We start from the raw sequence: 18,350 nt of genomic DNA on the forward strand, positions 1-18,350 counted from the left end.
TAAGGCACTCTAGCCTCACTGTCAGGAAGAACTATAATGGGAAATGATTAGGATACTTTTAAGACTCCCACGAGCTGCATAGAGACTAAAACATTGGGTGGGATGGAGAGGAAGGAGCACGTCAGAGACTTTTAGAAAGTAGCATCTATTAGACTTGAAAACTGGTCGATATGAAACATTAAAATGAGTTGAACATGACTCCCAACTTTTTGGGTTGGGCATTCGATGGATGCTGATACTCATCAAGATAGAAAATACAGGAGCAAGAACAAATTTGGGGAAAAGATAGATTCAGCTCTGAATTTCCTGTTTTTGAGGCACTCGAAGAACATTGGTAAAGATTTCTGATGGGCAGTTGGATGCTTAGGTCTGGAGTCTCAGAAGCAGTTCTTGGCTGGAAGTAAAAATTTAGAAGTTAAGGGTATCTAAAATGTAAGTTCCACAGAAGCGAGGACCTTGTCTGTCGTGTCCACTGCTAGATCCCCAGCACCTGCCATAGTGCCTAGGATATATGTATTTGAGAGATGTATGATTCATGAATGGTAATTAAAATGCAGGGAAACTACGTAAAAGGAGAAAAGGCGTAGGAACACCTGCCTTTAAGGAGTCATTTGAGGAAGAGAAGCCAGCTAAAGAGATTGATAAGGATTCCTAGAAGGTTAGGAAAAGAACTGAAAAGATTGGTATATCATTTTTTTTTTCTTTATGGTGGGCATCACAGTTTGTGACCAGTGTATGCGTGTCTTTTATCTACCACGTGACTGTAAATAAGTTCATGAGCTATGGACCATGCCTGCTTTGTTTCACCATATAGAAACAAGCATAATGTCTGGTAGATAGTAAATCTTTAGTATTGTGAAATGCATGAATATAAGTCATATAAAGAAACAGCTTCAGAGAACATTATGTGGTCAGCATAGTTTACATTGCAGAAGGTAACGTAAATGAAAATTGAAAAGTATCCCTGAGAAATCATTGATGTTTGCCAGAGCCATTTCATTAAAATACATAGTGTGCTGGAAACCAAATTTTGGGAGGTCCAGGAAGTGTAGTCTGCTCTGAAGGAAATGAAAGAGGGGAGATGGTAACTGGAGAAGACTTATGGGGTCAAGGCAGATGTCCATCTGTTTGCTTGGGAGATGATAATATTTATGGACTGAAAGCCAAAATTACTGAAGAAAAAGAACCTTCGAATTCTAAAGAGAGAGGAATAATTGATGAGAGGATCCCAAAATATGGGGGAGGAGTGGAACCAAAAGCACATGCAGGAGGACAGATTAAACTTCCATAGGAGGGAGGTCAGTGCATCCTATGAAGTGGGAGAGAAGATGGGGAGGATAGCCACAGTGATAAATAGCTTTCTAGTGTATGGCAGGAGAAGGCAGAAAATTGATGGCATTCATGCCTAATGACCCTAAAATGGGAAGCAGGGCCATTTGATCTGTAATTTAGTAGAGTTTGAGAACAGTGGTTTAGTGTTTAGAATGAAAGAGGATGTTGAGAAGTTGGACATGTTATGGCTATAATATACTTTATTTTTCAAAACATTTTATGTCTAATGGTTAATTCATATGTCTAATGGTTAATTCATTTGTAGTGCTCATGTTTATGATTTTAAAATTGAAAAATACCAAGAATTGTATGACAAGAACTATAAGATACAACAATTATCGGCAGGTATTATGTTAATAATTGATCGTCTCCCTTTAATTTTAGGTCCTCACACTTCAGCAAATATAGGTGTTCTAAGTAGTTGCCTGGACTTAAGAACAGTAATTCCTGAACCTTCTGTATCCAGTACTGTTCCCAGCGCACAAACTATGGTAACCCAGCAGACCATTAAAACTGAATCATCCAGTACAAATGGGGCAGTTGTTAAAGATGAAACTTCACTAACAACATTCAGTACCAAATCTGAAGGTTTGAAATGTGTTTCACATACTGTATTTTGAACCATTTTTGTATATAAATTCATCAGACTTCTTTGTTTTAGATGGGAATTGCATTTCATCTTGGATTGAATCATATGTAAACATACAAAACATTTCAATTAAAATATTATATAAAATACTCTGCTGTCTTACATAAAATATTTAAATCAGCACACACTGAAATACAATACTGTAAATATATTCAGCAATTTCTTGGAAAAGATTAGTTCTGGACTATGGAGTAACAATTCTCACAGCTGATTTATTTCTGATTTTGTAAATTCTCATTTTTTTTGTAACAGGAATTGTACTTCATAATTGGTAAACATTCTCTGAAGTTCTAGCTAGTTATCAAACCCTTGAAAAATGAACTTTATGAATTAGTTTGAGTTAGAGGATACACAATCGTAATTATTATGATTTTCTCCTTCTGGCTATTTTTGTGTATTTATAAATCTTATTTTAATGTGTCTGATGAGTGATGATGTAAGTCTTATCTGATAAATTGTTTAATTTTTAGTTGATGATACGTGTGCACTCCCTGCAACCAAGATCAGCCGTGTAGAGGCCCACGCTGCAGCGATGCCATTTTCTGTAAGTACATGACCCAGAGATGATACGCGTGTATGGAAGGTTAAATGTGCTTTAAATGCTGAGCAGCTTCGACATAAATCCACAAAAAGATTCTTAGATGTTCTCTAGTAATGATTTGACGTAGATTGAGAAATGAAAGGTTGAATGGAGAAATGTACACAGTTAAGTGAAAAAAGCTGGATAAAAATTATATACATACATACATACATACATACTGTGGTCGCAAGTTTATTAAAAAATACACTCAATACATACATTCACACTCTCACAAGAGTCCATACACATCCACACGACAATACTAGATGACTTTTAACAGGTTATGGGGCCACGGATAATTTTTACTTTCTTCTTTATATTTTCAGTTTTTTTCTATAATGAAATGAGTTACTTTCATAATCAGAAATGTGTGTGTATACATATGTATAAATGTAAATTACAGTAATGGTTCTAAGAGTAAAAGGACATGTTATGGAATGTAAAACTTGAATGGCTCTACTGCTACTATTTAATAGCACAACAGAATAGTGCAGTATTGACTTAGACACACCTGGAGGGCAGCCCGCTATTCTCTGGCATCAGGTGGTTTTGTGGAAGACCGGAATTGGTCTGCACGGCACTAAACTTAAAATGCTAGGAATGTGCCTCACAAAGACACCAAGATAAGACAATACATGTTTGTGTGCATGTGTGTGTATATACTTTTAAATTTATTTTTAAATTATCAGTCATTTAACTTTATTGCTATAGGCAGGATTTTTTTTTTATTTGACCTACTATTTACTTTTTAGAGTCTTCAAGAATTATCTATAATTTTAGTTTTCTTTCAATCATGATTTTATGGATTTTGATCACATATTTACCTTCATCAGCTTTTATCTTTTCAGAAAATTAAGTACTAGTATTCTTAGACTCTTCTCAGGGAAGAATTATTAAAAGGAACTTTTTTTCTCTTAAATCTATTTTGCAATGCATCAGCCAGAATGATATTTGTTATTTCAGTTGAAGCCAGTCGTTTTATAAAAGTTGTTGAAGAGAATTTTTACAGCTTTAAAAATGAAAACAAGTTCAAAGCTATTCCTTTTTTTAACCTTAAAGACGCCTAGTTAGCTCACTTTGTCGTGTGTGATAGCCTAAATAACTAATAATGTGAATTATAAGCATGTACCTCTGCTGTTATATATTTAAGACAGAAATAAATAACTGAAGTGCACATTTGTTTTGAGCTTCTGGAAACAGTGTCATTTATAAAGAAGATGGCTTAAAAAGGTTAGTTCCAGGGATAAGTATAATTCACTTATCACTAAAAGTAGCTTAAGGTAGAGGAAGTTGTTTTAAAGCAAGGTAAAAATGTAAAACTGTTTAATCTGCTCCTCTTTAGTATATACTAAAGTATATTCAAATTGCATTTTAGTTTTGAACATTTTTTCTCCTTTTAGGTTTGGAGAATCACAGGTATTTCAAGTATAAAGATCACTGAATTTCTGCTAGTTGTTTTTGAATCTAGAAATCGGCCAGCTTGGAATAAATTTTTTATTTGTTCCTTTTGGAGCAAGTTGTAATATTACACTAAAGGGATTATATTTTCTGAGAGAGTCTCTGAAATGACAATGTTCTATGAAACAGCTGGCATCTTTAACACATCACTGATTGGAAAGCATGCTAACTTCAGCCAGGTCGATAGTACAGAGCTACTGACTTGGAGAATGCCTGTCACTCCCTGTGTTTGAATTGGCATCCCTGTTTCACTGTTAGTTGACCTAATCTGTTAAGAGTTTATTTACTTATGAGCTATTAATATTGTGGTGTTTACCCATATACCTACTTGTAGATCACTGCATGGATTTATTAGATCTTGAAGTTTCTTGTATGCTCAGTAAGAATGTTCATAAGTTTTTCTTTCTCTGAAATTAGAAAGAGACTCCTTCAAATCCAGTGGCCACAATGAAAGCAGGAGAACGACAGTGGTGTGATGTAGGAATTTTTAAAAATAATACAGCTTTGGTGAGCCAGTTTTATTTGCTGCCAAAAGGGAAACAAAGCATCTCAAAGGTAGCTATTGACATTTTCTATATTGTGAGTCATAAGCCTCAATAATGAGATTTTTTTTAGAACCTTGTTTAAACACTTGAATGCCTGAAATGGAGATCTGTTCACAATCTACAATTGAAAGTTCTGTATACTTAGTTATCTTGTATTATTTTTTTAAAGCTCTTTTTTATAGACTATATCACAAGAAGATTATTTAAAAAATCATATAGAGTCTACGGCCATGCCACCCTGAATAAGCCCGATCCCATCTGATCTCGGAAGCTAAGCAGGGTTAGTACTTGGATGGGAGACCACCTAGGAAGACAGGGTGCTGTAGACGTAAAAAAAAAAATAAATAAGGATTGTAAGTTGACAAGGTCCTTGCAATCTGTGAGATCAACCAAGGGTTGCCTCGCCTAAAAAAAAAAAATCTTATAGAAACACTGGGCTAGATTTTGAGTCATAAATAATGTAATCTGGCCAGTACAGATAAGAAATTTTTGAGATATCTCTGACTTTGTTACCTGATATGTTTAGAGAATAGGACATCTTTTTTCTTACTGAGAACTTTTTTATTCCTGATTTCACAATTAAAAAAATTTAAAAGCCCCTGTAGGCTACTGAATACAATCTAATTTTCACTTGATTCCGAAGTCTCTTAAGGAGGACTTCATGTACATAAACATGATATTAAGCCTCTAAGAGTTGTAAAACAGGTAACAGCCCCAAAACATATTGAACTAATTTTTTTTTTCTGGAATGGGAAATTTCAGAGAGGAAGTTGCCAAGGAAATAGATATTTAGTTAGAATCTCCCAAAGATCTGCACAAATGGAGACTATATCATTTATCATGTTATTTTAGTTTCTCTACTATTCTGGTGTCTCACTTTTTCATATTGAATTCTTCTAATTCTTGAAAAAAATAGAAATCCTGGTTAATAATTTGTTTGTATTATGCCTAGTGAAATTTCTGGCTGCAGTTTGATTTCAAATGAGGAAATATCCGTGTCTAAGGTCCTCGTAGTTACTTGTTTTTGCCAAAAGATAAAAGCATAAAGTTTAGAACCAGTAAACTTGGCTTGAATCATTAGTTCCCGCACTCAACAGTGTGATCTTGGACAGATCGGTTTCCTCATCTGTAAAATGGAGATGTCGTAACGCCCTTAAAAATGAGGTGGTACATTGGTGCGACATGTTTCACAGAGGTGTAGTGAAAGTTAGAATATGTAAAAACTGTTCGAAAGTTGTGTTATAATCTTCCTACCCAGCATATGCAATCTAATTATTTAACATCTATTAGGCAAGAAGATGCAATAGTTGTTATTTTGTTTATAGTTTAGTGGTTGTTAATTTTTTTCTACCTTCATTCACTTCATGTACAGAATACCCTTATATTTCTTTTTATAATCAGTGATTCTCAACTAGAAAGGACATTTTTCCCCTGAATAAGAATCACTAATTTATGGGCTTTGTTGCTTTGTATTGGAGGGCTCATTCCATGTGTGAAAAGAGGGAAATAAATAAATGTAAACTAGAACCTTAAAACATAATTCATTCTTTAAAAATTTTGTTTAATTAAAAAATAATTAATTGCACCTTTTCTTCACTTTTAGATAGGAAATGCAGACGCACCTGACTACAGTTTACTTAAGAAACAAGATCTTGTTCCAGGCACAGGCTACAGATTCAGGGTTGCTGCTATCAATGGTTGTGGAATAGGCCCTTTCAGCAAAATCAGTGAATTTAAAACTTGTATTCCCGGTTTTCCTGGAGCTCCTTCTGCAGTCAGAATTTCAAAGGTAAGCTGTCAAGTCAGGTTGAGATTTGGTGATTTAAATTATTGAAACTTTGTATATAAAGTAAAACTGTCAGTTTAGAGATTCTTGTTAGTGTCTGATGAAATGAGAGATATCTAAAAGGGGTAGATTAAAAGTTTAAATAATGTTTTTTGCTAATCACAGTATTTTTAAGGCTTAAATTTCTAGTAGAATTATAGCGTCCAAATTACAGAAAGGGAAATCTGGCTTCTTAATACTAATTTTGTTCTTGTTTATGGAACCAAAAAGTTTCTACTGGAGAATTCTAATAGAATACATGAAATTGGATTATATTTTATCTGAAGATCCTGCCTCTCCTTAAAGAAGAAAAGGTATCATTTCAAGTAAGAAAAATCCCCTTCTTGAGATAGTACAGGCAGACATTTAAGCCTACTTAATGTTTTTGAAAAATGGGAATGAATTAAACATTGCAGATCCAATTGAGGTAGGTTCTTAAAACTCAACGTTACAAGTTCTAACATCTGTTGCAGTTACCATAGCAAAAAGCAGCATCTTGTGTTTTAAAGATATAAACTCAACATAAGTGATATTAGAGAAAACTTCAGAATCTTTACCTGTTGTTTTTTTTTCCTCCCCTCTGTTCAAGAATGTCGAGGGTATTCATCTTTCCTGGGAACCTCCAACTTCACCTTCTGGAAATATTTTGGAATACTCAGCCTACTTGGCGATTCGCACAGCACAAATACAAGATAATCCAAGTCAACTTGTATTTATGAGGATTTACTGTGGTCTTAAGACATCCTGTATAGTAACTGCGGGGCAACTTGCAAATGCACATATTGATTATACATCCAGACCTGCCATTGTGTTCAGAATATCAGCAAAGAATGAAAAGGGATATGGACCAGCTACACAAGTTCGATGGCTTCAAGGTAACAATAAAAAAGCACCTTTAAATTGATTTTTTTTTTTTACCGAAGCTATTGTGATTATGATTATTTATTAGTAACTGGTTATGAAGATTCATCATTTAAAAGAGTATTGTTTGTATTTCTAGCAGTCATGAATTTGAATTTGTAAGTTCTTAAAATGTATTTGCTCAATTCTAGATCCAAATAAAAATAGAAAAGAAGCAAAAACTCTCTGAAACTTAGTATATGAATTCTTCCTTATAGCTCTTCTATTAAGGAAAATAGGAAAATTAAGATAAAATGTAGAAGGCTTCATTACCCCAGTATCTTTTATAAAGGCCATGTAACTCAGTCATCCTAGAGTTATTAAGATGATTCTAGTAACTGGCTGCTGTACACTGTGCTGTCTTACATAGTAAGTGTTCTCCACATTGCAAAGGCCCTGGCTTTGAGTACTTACTCCCTCTACCTTTATTCTGTGTGAGTAGTGGTCTTCTAACTGCTATCTTCCACTAGATAATATTCGTGATCTTAGTTTTAGCAGGCATTTGATTTCTTTGTTTACAATTAGCACAGAGCTTAAGAAATTAAAAAAGAACGAGGCAAGTTCAGAAACTCTGCTTTTGAATTTTCATTATTTTCCAAGAATCATGGCAAAATACAAAAAGAATAATGGATTTCCTCGATTCATACCAGAGTGATATATTGGAATATATTTTTGGCCAAATTACTTAACTTATTTGGCCCTCAGTTTCCTCATTAATAGATGAGGGAGTTAAAAGATTTACCTTTAAGGTCCCTTTCAGCACTTAGATTCTGTATTTTCATCAAAAGTGAAGTATGTCCCTGAACATTTCAACATGTCTTAATGGTCCTAACTTTGCTTGTGCTGAAATTAAAGCATTCATTATTTAACATTCAAAATTAAAATGTATGTCCCCCTTAATGCAGAAAGAAAGAAGCACCTTAAAAGGACACAAATTTTGAAATAGTGTTTTAAACATTTGTAAGATTTTTGTAAATGCTCTAAATGTTTTATTTTTGCATTGTTTTTACCTCGAAATTGTATAAACTTTTTTACAACTGAAATATAAGCATTAGATAGCATACTCAGGTTCCATTACAACCTTAAAGATGCAGATAGGCTTTATGGACACTCTGCTACATGTAACCTGTTTTAAACCTTGTAGGAATTTCATGGTTCCACTGCCTATTTAAATCGGGAATGGATATACAGAGCAATAATTGCAGAAAAGATATTTCAAACTAAGAGCTGCAGTAAATGCAGGGGCACAGGTCTATCTTTTTTATACCTTGTAACCTTATGCCAGTTTAGGTTGACTGAGTAGCTATGTCCTCAAACTTCATGTATAATACTCCCAGCAAAGATGGATTTAATTGTTCAGAATTGATATATATGTATGTTCCAGTTACTAATTTAAAGTGTATAGAATATTTTAATATATAATTTTTGTAAAGAACTGGGATTTTTATACTACAGTATTTGTAATTAATGTGTCTCACTAATTAATATGCAAATTGTTAGACACGTAATGAGTGATTTCCGAACTCTAAAGGTAAAATAAATGCACTACTATGGTGTTGTTAGAATACCTTTTTTTTCTGTGGCTGTATGAATCCTTAATCTTTAAATGTGTACTTTACAAACAATGTTTACAAGGAGCTTCTCTGGTTTGTTATCCCAGCACCTCCCTTGGTGAGAGCTTCATTCTGCATTTGTTTAACTCATATGCTTTGCTTTTGGCATATGCTTGCTTTTTGCACTAGTAGAATTTTAACTTACCTCATTATTATGTTTGTAATCATTTGTGTAGCTTCCATATGTCTGATATAGGCTAAAGTCATACTTAACCAAAGTTAAAATAAATGGTAAGCGATTTTGCACATATTAAATGCTAGGGTTTGTTTTGTATACGTGTGTGTTTAGTTATAAAAAGTAAGAATGGAAAGTTATAGTAAGTATATGCTTCAAGCCCAATTATTTTAACGATCATTTGCTTTATTAGAAAAACATCTGGCTTTTAACATCTTATTCTCTGCATTAAAGAACAATTTGTATCTTAAAGCACTGCTCTTCATGACAAGGAGTAAGTTGACTTTAAGCAAGGAATAGAGTATTTGTTTGAGCATGCACATTTATACCTACTTAGTATTTGATTTAGTTTACTTTGCTTAAATGCCTCTCCTGTTCTAGACCAGATGGTGAATATGAACCTGTGGTTCTAACATCTGTCTTGTTTTCTAGAGAGAAAGGCAGTCTTTCTCTACCAAGGGATTTATTAAAATAACTAATGTTTCTGCTTTGAGAATTAGCCCAGATTCTGTTATCATTTCTTGGCATTTGTACACTAAGTACTAGTTACATTTATCTTTCTGATAAGGGATTGATGACTAAAAGATGCTATTGAGAAATCTCTGTGGCTTTGACATTAATAGTTAATAAGAGATCTTTGAGCTGTGAGTTCATGACTAGAATGGGTTGGGGTAAATGAGAAGTGAAGTACATTTGGCTCTTAAGATTGGCACATTTCTAAGTGAAGATCCCTTCTGAGTAGTAGTGGGCTATATTTTGCAGATATCTTAAGAAGATTTACACTGAGTTAAATTACTTTCTTTACTCCTCTTAGCTGGATAAGCAATTCAGATGTAGAAGTCTTTGTGCCACAGTCCTCTTCCTGGGCTCTGCAACTTTGGTTCACATACGTAGCAGAAAGATTTTGATGTTGCATGCTCTTAGAATTGTTTTCCAAAGTATCATATTGGCTTCACTTTAGTTTAGTAAACTGTTTTGGCAATTTAACTAGAGATAGGGTATTATAAACTCATTTTCATCTGCATTTTTTTAAAAATGGAAATAATCTGATTACATGTATGAGCCCCCCTGCCCCATAACCCAATTACATAAATATAGCCATCTATAAGAAGGGGAAATTGCTGATGCATTATTTCAAAGACTTGTAGACTAGCAAAGATTGGCTCCGGTTAGAAATATGGTCTACTATAACTGAAGATATTTTTATTTTAAAAAATTGCAGCACTTGTAGCATAAAATCATTTGTAACATTGAATATGAAAGAGATTATTAGCATTTAAAATTACGGCAGTCATCTGGTCATAAATGAAGTAGGTTGCAAAACAGACTTGGTCTTTGACCATTTAAGATATAACTGACAGTTGTGTTTTCCAAGACTGCTTTTAGGCAGTTTTATGTATTGTGTACCAATGATATGTAAAATAAAGCACCTTTTTCTGCTATAACCAATTATAGGTGTTATTCATTTTGAACTATATGAAAGAAGAATTAGTGATGGCAGAGTAAATCTGTAGAAACGTTGATTTTATATCATTCACTTAAAATAATATAGGAGTTTCATAAAGAATGGATTGTGTCTAAATTTGTTTTTAAGTTAGTAGATTGTGTTTGGGAGTCATTTTCTGGTAGAAATGTAAAGCCTAACTGTAGCTGAACTAGTATACTTGAAAGTAAAAAGGCAAATGGTTCCAAGAAATAGTCTATACTTGTTGTCACCTCTTTTTTGTCTTCTATTTACTCTTTTAAAAAAATTTTATTAAAGTATAGTTGGCATATAATATATTAGTTTCAGGTGTACAACATAGTGAATCAACATTTATATAACTTATGATGTGATCACCATGATAAATCTAATACCCATCTGTCACCGTGCAAATTTATTACAATATTATTGACTATATCCCATGTGCTGTACCTTCCATCCCTGTGGCTTTTTAATTTATAACTGGAATTTAGTACCTCTTATTCTTTTTCACTTTTTCACCCATCTTTAACCCTCCACCCCCCGGCAACCATCAGTTTTCTGTTTCTGAGTCTGTTTCTGTTTGTTTTGTGTTTTTTAGTTTTCACATATAAGTGAAATTTACTCAATTTTTTTTCCCCATGTGCTTTTCACCCATTTTAACTCAGAACAGCCAGGCTTCTGACCTGCTACTCCATCAAAATGGCTCTAGCAAAGGTCAGGGATAACTTCTCATTCCCCAAATCCATTGAACCTTTTCTTCATACTTCGTCTTGCCATTGGAAGCTTTGAACTGCTTTCCTGACACTGTCACAGTTTTTTAGTTTCTACGATGCTGCACTCTGCATTTCTTTATGTCCTTCTGTCTGCGGTTCCCTTTTCCGCTCTCACCTGTCTCCATTGGTTTTTTCATGATTCAGGTCAAAGGTTGCCAACCTGTTGGAGCCTTTCCTGACATACTTCATTTCTAAGTAGATTTGACCCCTTCCTCTTGTGCCCCCACTGTCCTTTGTTAAATCTTCTGCCACAGCAGCCTGAAAGCTTTGTGCCCTTATCTGTTAGCATTATTCCTCTCCCTCTGCCAGGTGGTAGGTCTTTGAAGCAGAGACTGGGACTGTATCTCTCTTCCAGATCACTCATTAGCTGGTACTTAAATATTTTAACAAATTATTAAAGAAAATTGTCACCTTGTATCTCTCCGTACTCTCACTTCCCCTTCTCAAATTGGGGTCAAAATGGGGCGGGGGTGGGGGGTGGCTCTGAAAGTTTTTAGCAGATTTAAGCCTCTGGAGGAAATACAGACTCCAGCTTTGTGTTACTCTATCCTTCTATTACTTAAGTTCCTTAAAGAAGTCCTGGGGTAAGTAAGAGATGTGTCACATATTTACTAGGCTAAAAGGAATTTAATATAGGTATGCATAGATCTCAAGAGGAAGTCTTTGGTCAGTGTACATTGCTAGATTATGATTTTTAACATTGGATGATCAGGAGAATGAGATAAAAATATTTTAAAAGTTAATCTCTCTGATTTCCATATAGAAAAAACAGGCAGTTGTCTAACATTAGAAAAAACTACCTACCTATTTAATACTTAAGCACAGGGGACACCAGCATTAGAACCGCACTGGATTCACTTAACATATCAAGTCAGGTCACTGATGTCACCTCTGAGCTTATAGGACAAAGGATTCTTACACTACTGGAAAAGAAGATGACATTGGCACACCTTCCTTCCAAGATTCCCAGTTACAGTGGGGAATCCCTACACTTATATATTCCTGTAACTTAGGAAAAGACTCTTTTTAAAAATCACGCCTAGAAAAACATGAACTACAACATTCTAGGAAGAAACAAATTCTATAAACCGAATGAAGAAAGAAAGGGTTATATAATCCAAGGATACTAGTCCTTGTTCAAAACAGATTTCTGTATCTTATTAGTAATTAGTATCCATTTGCTTCTTTCCTGTCCTCTGCAGAGCTAAAATCAGGAAAATTTCCATTCATGGAACTATTAATCTCAGCAAGACCATCTGAAGCTGAGTCTAAATTTCTTTTGTTGTGTGTATTTGATATCTTGGATAACTTGAATTGGGCAAAGGCCTGGTACTGAAGTTCATCAAATTTACAATCTGACTACTACTCCTGCTAGTACCTCAAGTTCAAAAGTCTTGGGAATACAGGGTTATGAAGCCTTTGGCCTTGGATAGAGGGAAGGCTAGGAGGTAATGGGTGTGGAGGCAATAGAAGCATTCTATTTCCTGATTCGATTTGCTAGTTCAACCAAAAGTCTTTGCAGAGTACTCAGATGTCAGGGTGTTTACATAGAACCTCTCAAGATAAAAGTGCAACAAGGATGAATTGGTTGTAAAGCAGATATGAAGGCTGTAACAGAGAAGGAAATGGTCCCCTGTCCTACCCACTCCCCTTTCCTGGTCTCCTTACCACCCAGAGGCAAGCAGCTAAAGGATATATCATTTCTCAGCATGAGAATGAGGAAAGTATAAAGAGAACCCTTTATGTCTGAGCACATACAAGTTAAAAATAAAAGGTAGCAGCTGGCGTTTGTTTTTGAACACAGAATAACTCTTTTCACTAGTAAATCATGGTCCAACAGATGTCCAGCTTTGACTAAGAGGATTATCTATTCCTTCTCCTGTCTGGGGAGATAGAGTGAAAGTTTCCTAAGAACTTGAGAAAGGTTCCCTCCTTATTTCTCTGTTTCTTATTAAAGAGAGAGGAAAAACCTACAGGTATGATAACTACCATTTGATATAACAAAGATATGCGTGTGCCATTTATGGCAGCCTAGCGTGTAAGAGAGTGGGCAGTGCTGAAGGCCCAACCAATCATCCTAGCTGTTGCAGTTTAGCACCCCCTGGTGGCATTGTCCATTCCAGCTTACATATGGGTACGATTTGGGGTCTTGGCTACCTGAGGTTTTTTAAATACCTATTGCAATGTCTAGAACTTTCTGATGAGTTGACACCCTTGTATTAGACAAAATTGGGGAGATTGGATCTGGAGAATCTACTTTTTATTTCCCTGTTTCCTGGGAATAGGTTGCCAGCCATTTACTGCTGGGCCTAGTCTACCTCTTGTCCCACCTCCCTAACTCAAGATAACTTTAGCTTGCCCTGTTTGGGTACAGGAGATACAGCAAATGTTTCAAGATCTATTTTTTTAAACCGTATACCAAAATGTATAGCTAATACCCTGAATCAGGAGAAATTGCACCTTAACTGTTTTATTTAATCTGCAAAATAGTATTACCAGTGATGACCTTGGCAAAGACACGATTGCAAAACTGTTATGACATTTGCGTGACCAGCCTGGCACCTGTTATTGATCAATGTGGAGTAACAGTCAATAGCCACCATGCACTTTCTGTATTTTTGGATTACTTAACACATAAATGCATTATTAGAAGAATGTGCCAAAGGGAATTTGTACTTTTGAAAGTCAACAGAATTCAGTAAGGAGGTGAAGTCTTTATCAGTTTTTTTTTTTTTGAAGGGGGGCGGGTAGGGGCGGGAATCTGCATCATCCATCAGCTTTATACAAATAATACCCAATGAACAAAGTAACCAATTAACCAGAATCATGCCAGTGACTCCTAGCCTACTGGGTAGAGCTTACAATAAAATCTCATTGGATATCGACCCTATGGGAACCTAGTTCACCTCTGTGAAGGACAGCCCACACTCATTCCTTTTCCCCACCAGTTTCAATAATTAGGTGATATGCAATGCATAGCAGTGGCTGAAATATTGGGAGATGCTCCCTCTCTTTGTCAATGATATTTTGTATTGCATTAACCTTATGTCTTTTAAAATATTTGTTTTGAAATAAATAAGATGAACACACATACACTCAACCGTCAGCTTAAGAACTAGAACATTCTCAGATGCCTAGAATCCCCCATTTGTCTTTCCTCCACACGCAAGGTAAAACATTATTTTGGAATTTTGGCTAATAATTTTCATGTTTTTATTTATGGTTCTACCATCTATATATGTATCCCTATGTGTTGTTTAGACTTACCTATTTTCAAACTGTTATGTAAGTGGTAAGCTAATATGTATTCCTCGGTGACTTTTTTCTGACAATTGTTTCTGAGATTCCCATTCATGTTTATGCATGTAACTGTATTTCATTTGTTTTCACTACTGTATAGTATTCCGTCACATGACTATACCACAATTTATCCATTCTGCTCACAGAGATTTGGATCATTTTCACTTTTTGGCTATTGTGAACAATGCTGCTATGAACATTCTGCCAATTATAATGTAAGCTCCATGCGGGCAGGGATTTTGTCTGTCCCGTCTGACGTTGTCTGTTTAGACATTCACAGTGTCTAGAAAAATGCCTGGCACAGGGTAGATGTGTGGAGGAATGAGTGAATTTTTGTACATGTCTCCTGGTGCACATGTGCAAGAGTTGCTCTAGGGTAGTGGTTTTCAAAGTGTGGTCCAGGGACCTCTGAGGGTCCCTGAGGCCCTTTCAAGGGGTCTGTGAGGACAAAACTATTTTCATAACGATACTAAGACATTATTTGTCCTTTTCACTCTCATTTTTCATGAATTTAAATAGTTTCCAAGTATATGATGACATCATCATTCTGACAGCTAATCACGTTTATACTTGTATATTTTTGTGTTTTGAAAATGTCTATTTTAATTTCTAATGTGGCAAATGATGGTAAATATAACCTGCATGAACAACAGCCATTTGAAGTTCTCAGTAATTTTTAAGGATGTAAAGAGGTTCAAAGACCAAAAATTTGAGAACCTCTCCTCTTAGAAGCAGGTTTTACTTGGTCATGCCGAACTGTTTCCTAAAACGTTTGTACTAGTTTACACTCCCACTGGCAATGGTTGAGTGTCATTGCTTCACATCTTAGCAACCCACTTGGTCTTGACTGTCTAATATTTGCCAAATGGATGGCTATTATATGGTGTCTTACTGTGGATTTAATTTGCATTTCTCTGATTACTAATGAAATTGAGTGGGGTTTTTTTCCATATATAAAAGTGTTCCTCTTCTGTGAAATAACTATTCATGTCTTCTGTCCATTTTTCTATTAGGCGTGTGTGTCTTTTTTTCATTGATTCATATTTCTTTATATATTCTGGATACCAATCCTTTGTCATGTAAACGCGTTGCATATATCTTCTTCTAGTGTGTGTATTACTTTTTGTAATTGTATTGAATCCATTGATCAACTTGGAGAAAATTGATATCTTTTCAATAATGAGTCTTCCTAGCCAAAAACATTGTATATCTCTCCATTTATTTGGTCTTCTTTTAATATCTCAATAAACTTTAATAATTTTCCTCCATAAAGGCCTTCACGTCTTATATTAGTTTTCTTCCTATGAGTTTTATATTTCTTAATACTGTGGTAAGTTTTTTTAAATTACACTTTCTATTCTAACTGGTTGTTTCTGATTATAGATATATTGTTGCTATGTGTTGATTTTTGGATCCAGCAACCATGCTAAATTTTTATTAGCTCTAATAATGTATCTAGATATCCGTTTGAATTTTTGTATACTCATATGTACAAATAGTAGAAGTTTTCTTCCTCTCTAATGCTTACACCTTTTAAAAGAATTTCTTCTTATATTTCTGTACTGGCTAGGACCTGTAGTAGTGTTGAAAAGAACTGATAACGAATATCCTTGTCTTAGCCCCAGTGTAAAGGGGATAATGCTTTCAACATTTCAACTGAGCACTTTTTTTTTTTCTCCATAAATGGCCTTTATCAGGTTAGGGAGATTCTCTTCTATTTCTAGTTTGCTAATAGTTTTATTATGAATGAATATTGAATTTCATTGCTTTTTCTCATCTATTTAAGTGGTAGAATTGTTTTATCTTTTAATGTTAATGTATTAAATTATGGTGGTTGACTTTTTAATATTGAACTAACCTTCTAGGATAATCCAACTTGGTCATGGTGTGTGTGTGTGTGTGTACATTGCTGGACTTAATATGCCAATATTTTATTGAGGATTTTTGCTATGTTCATGAGTGAAATCAGCCTGTAATACTCTTGCATGTCCTGTCATTGTCTGGTTGTGGTATCAAGGTTATACTAGCCTTGTGAAATGAGTTTTTCATTTGTCTCGAAGAATTTAAATTTGGACCTTGTCTTTAAAGCCATTTGGTCATTAGGAGAAGAATTTCAACTATTGATTCCATTTAAGGGTTATAGGATCATTAGGATTTTATATTATTCTTGTCAGCTTCGATTAAATTTTTAGGAACTTCTCCATTTCATCTTAATTTTTTTTTACATGAAGTTGTTCATATTATTTTTTTAGTTTCCACAGCATCTATAGTTCTGACCCTTTTTCATTCCTATTAGTTTGTGTCTTTTTTTCTTAATTCTTCCAGAGATTTGAATATTTAACCATTGGTTATTTTATTTCCAAATGCCAGGGGTGTTATAGTTGTCTTAATCTTTATTATCATTTTGCCAGAGAATAGACTACTAAAGTTTTCTGAAATTTGAGGATATGTGATCAGTTCTCATACATGTTCCACGTATTCTTGAAGAGTGTGTATTCCCCAATTGTGGAGCTGTGTCCATTAGATCAAATTTGTTAGTTGTGCTGTGCAGATATCTTTACTGACTTACCTTATACTTGATTTATTTCCTGAAGAGTCTCAAGATCTCATTATGATAGATTTCTCAATTTCCCTTAAAGTCATCAGTATTTGCCCTTTTGGGGGGAGGGGGCACTTTATTATTAGTAGATGCATTTTAATTTAGAATTTTTCTATCGTCCTTGGTGAATTGAACCTTTTATAATTATGTAGTGACTCTGAATCTCTATGAATGCTGTTGCCTTTGATTTGTTATTACTTACCATGGCAATAGTTTGGTTAGTCTTTACCTGAAAATCTTAGATCTTTCTTTGGCTTTGTATTTTGAGTTGTAGGAGACACACTTAAAAGATGAGGCCAGAGAAAGTATCTCTTTAACTGAATAGTTTAGTACATTTATATTTGTGATTACAAATATAAATTGGATTTGTTTCTAGGCATCATAAATTGTCGTTTTCTTGTCCATTCCTCCCTTCTTGCCTTGTCTTTCACATTGCATTTTCTTTTTTTCCCCTCCTCTATTTGTTCAGTTTTTATTTTCAATTATACTTTTTTCTTAAATGTTCTATTTGATTTAAAAATCCATTTGTTCTGTATCATCTTTTGCTCATTACTCATATTTTCCATGCTTCTATTCCTTTACGTATCATTAATTTTTCCTATGCTGATACCAATAAAAAGTCTTTGTGGGTGATTCCACTGTTGTATAAACTGTTGTTTTTTCTTGAGTTTCGGAATATTTTAAAGTTACTTTCCTTGGAAAATAGGAATCCAGTATGGATGAAATCGAGATCCTTGAGAGAATCTGCTCTGCCAGACACTGAGGGGCTACAAATCTGAAACCCTTTTAAATGATCAGCTTGAGGGTTCCCTTTAAATGATATGAATCAGGGTGCTGGCGATTTATGTCCCCCCACCTAACACCCACGTTGAGAGAGGCCATGTTCCTTGCTGCCCAGTTAGCTGTGGTGGCTCTTCTAGACTCCAGTGAGTCTCAGGCATGGTATCAGAGTTCAGCTGACTCTCAGGGCAAAAGCAGGCTTTGGTGCGGGCTTACCCAACCTCAGGTTCCCTATTTTCACTTATTTTTGGAGTTTTGCAGATAACTTATTTTCATGTCAACTCAGTGACACATTTAAAAAGATAATTTTATATTATTTAATGTTATATTATTGCTTATATTTTATTCCACATTTG

At 34.7% G+C, this 18,350-nt stretch overlaps 1 protein-coding gene across 1 annotated transcript in view; it reads left to right on the forward strand.

Annotated features, from left to right (window-relative positions):
* Window positions 1-10,522, forward strand: part of HCFC2 (host cell factor C2) — a 33,956-nt gene extending 23,434 nt beyond the window's left edge. The window contains exons 12-14 of the mRNA XM_011386908.2: window positions 4,437-4,574; window positions 6,168-6,353; window positions 6,979-10,522. Of these exons, the coding sequence (XP_011385210.2) occupies window positions 4,437-4,574; window positions 6,168-6,353; window positions 6,979-7,293 (639 nt within the window). The 3' untranslated portion in view covers window positions 7,294-10,522. The remainder of the gene's footprint in view (window positions 1-4,436; window positions 4,575-6,167; window positions 6,354-6,978) is intronic.
* The last annotated feature ends 7,828 nt before the right edge of the window (window positions 10,523-18,350 follow it).

This window comes from Pteropus vampyrus, unplaced genomic scaffold (genome assembly GCF_000151845.1).
Source record: "Pteropus vampyrus isolate Shadow unplaced genomic scaffold, Pvam_2.0 Scaffold16, whole genome shotgun sequence".
In the NCBI taxonomy this organism is placed as follows: Eukaryota; Metazoa; Chordata; class Mammalia; order Chiroptera; family Pteropodidae; genus Pteropus; species Pteropus vampyrus.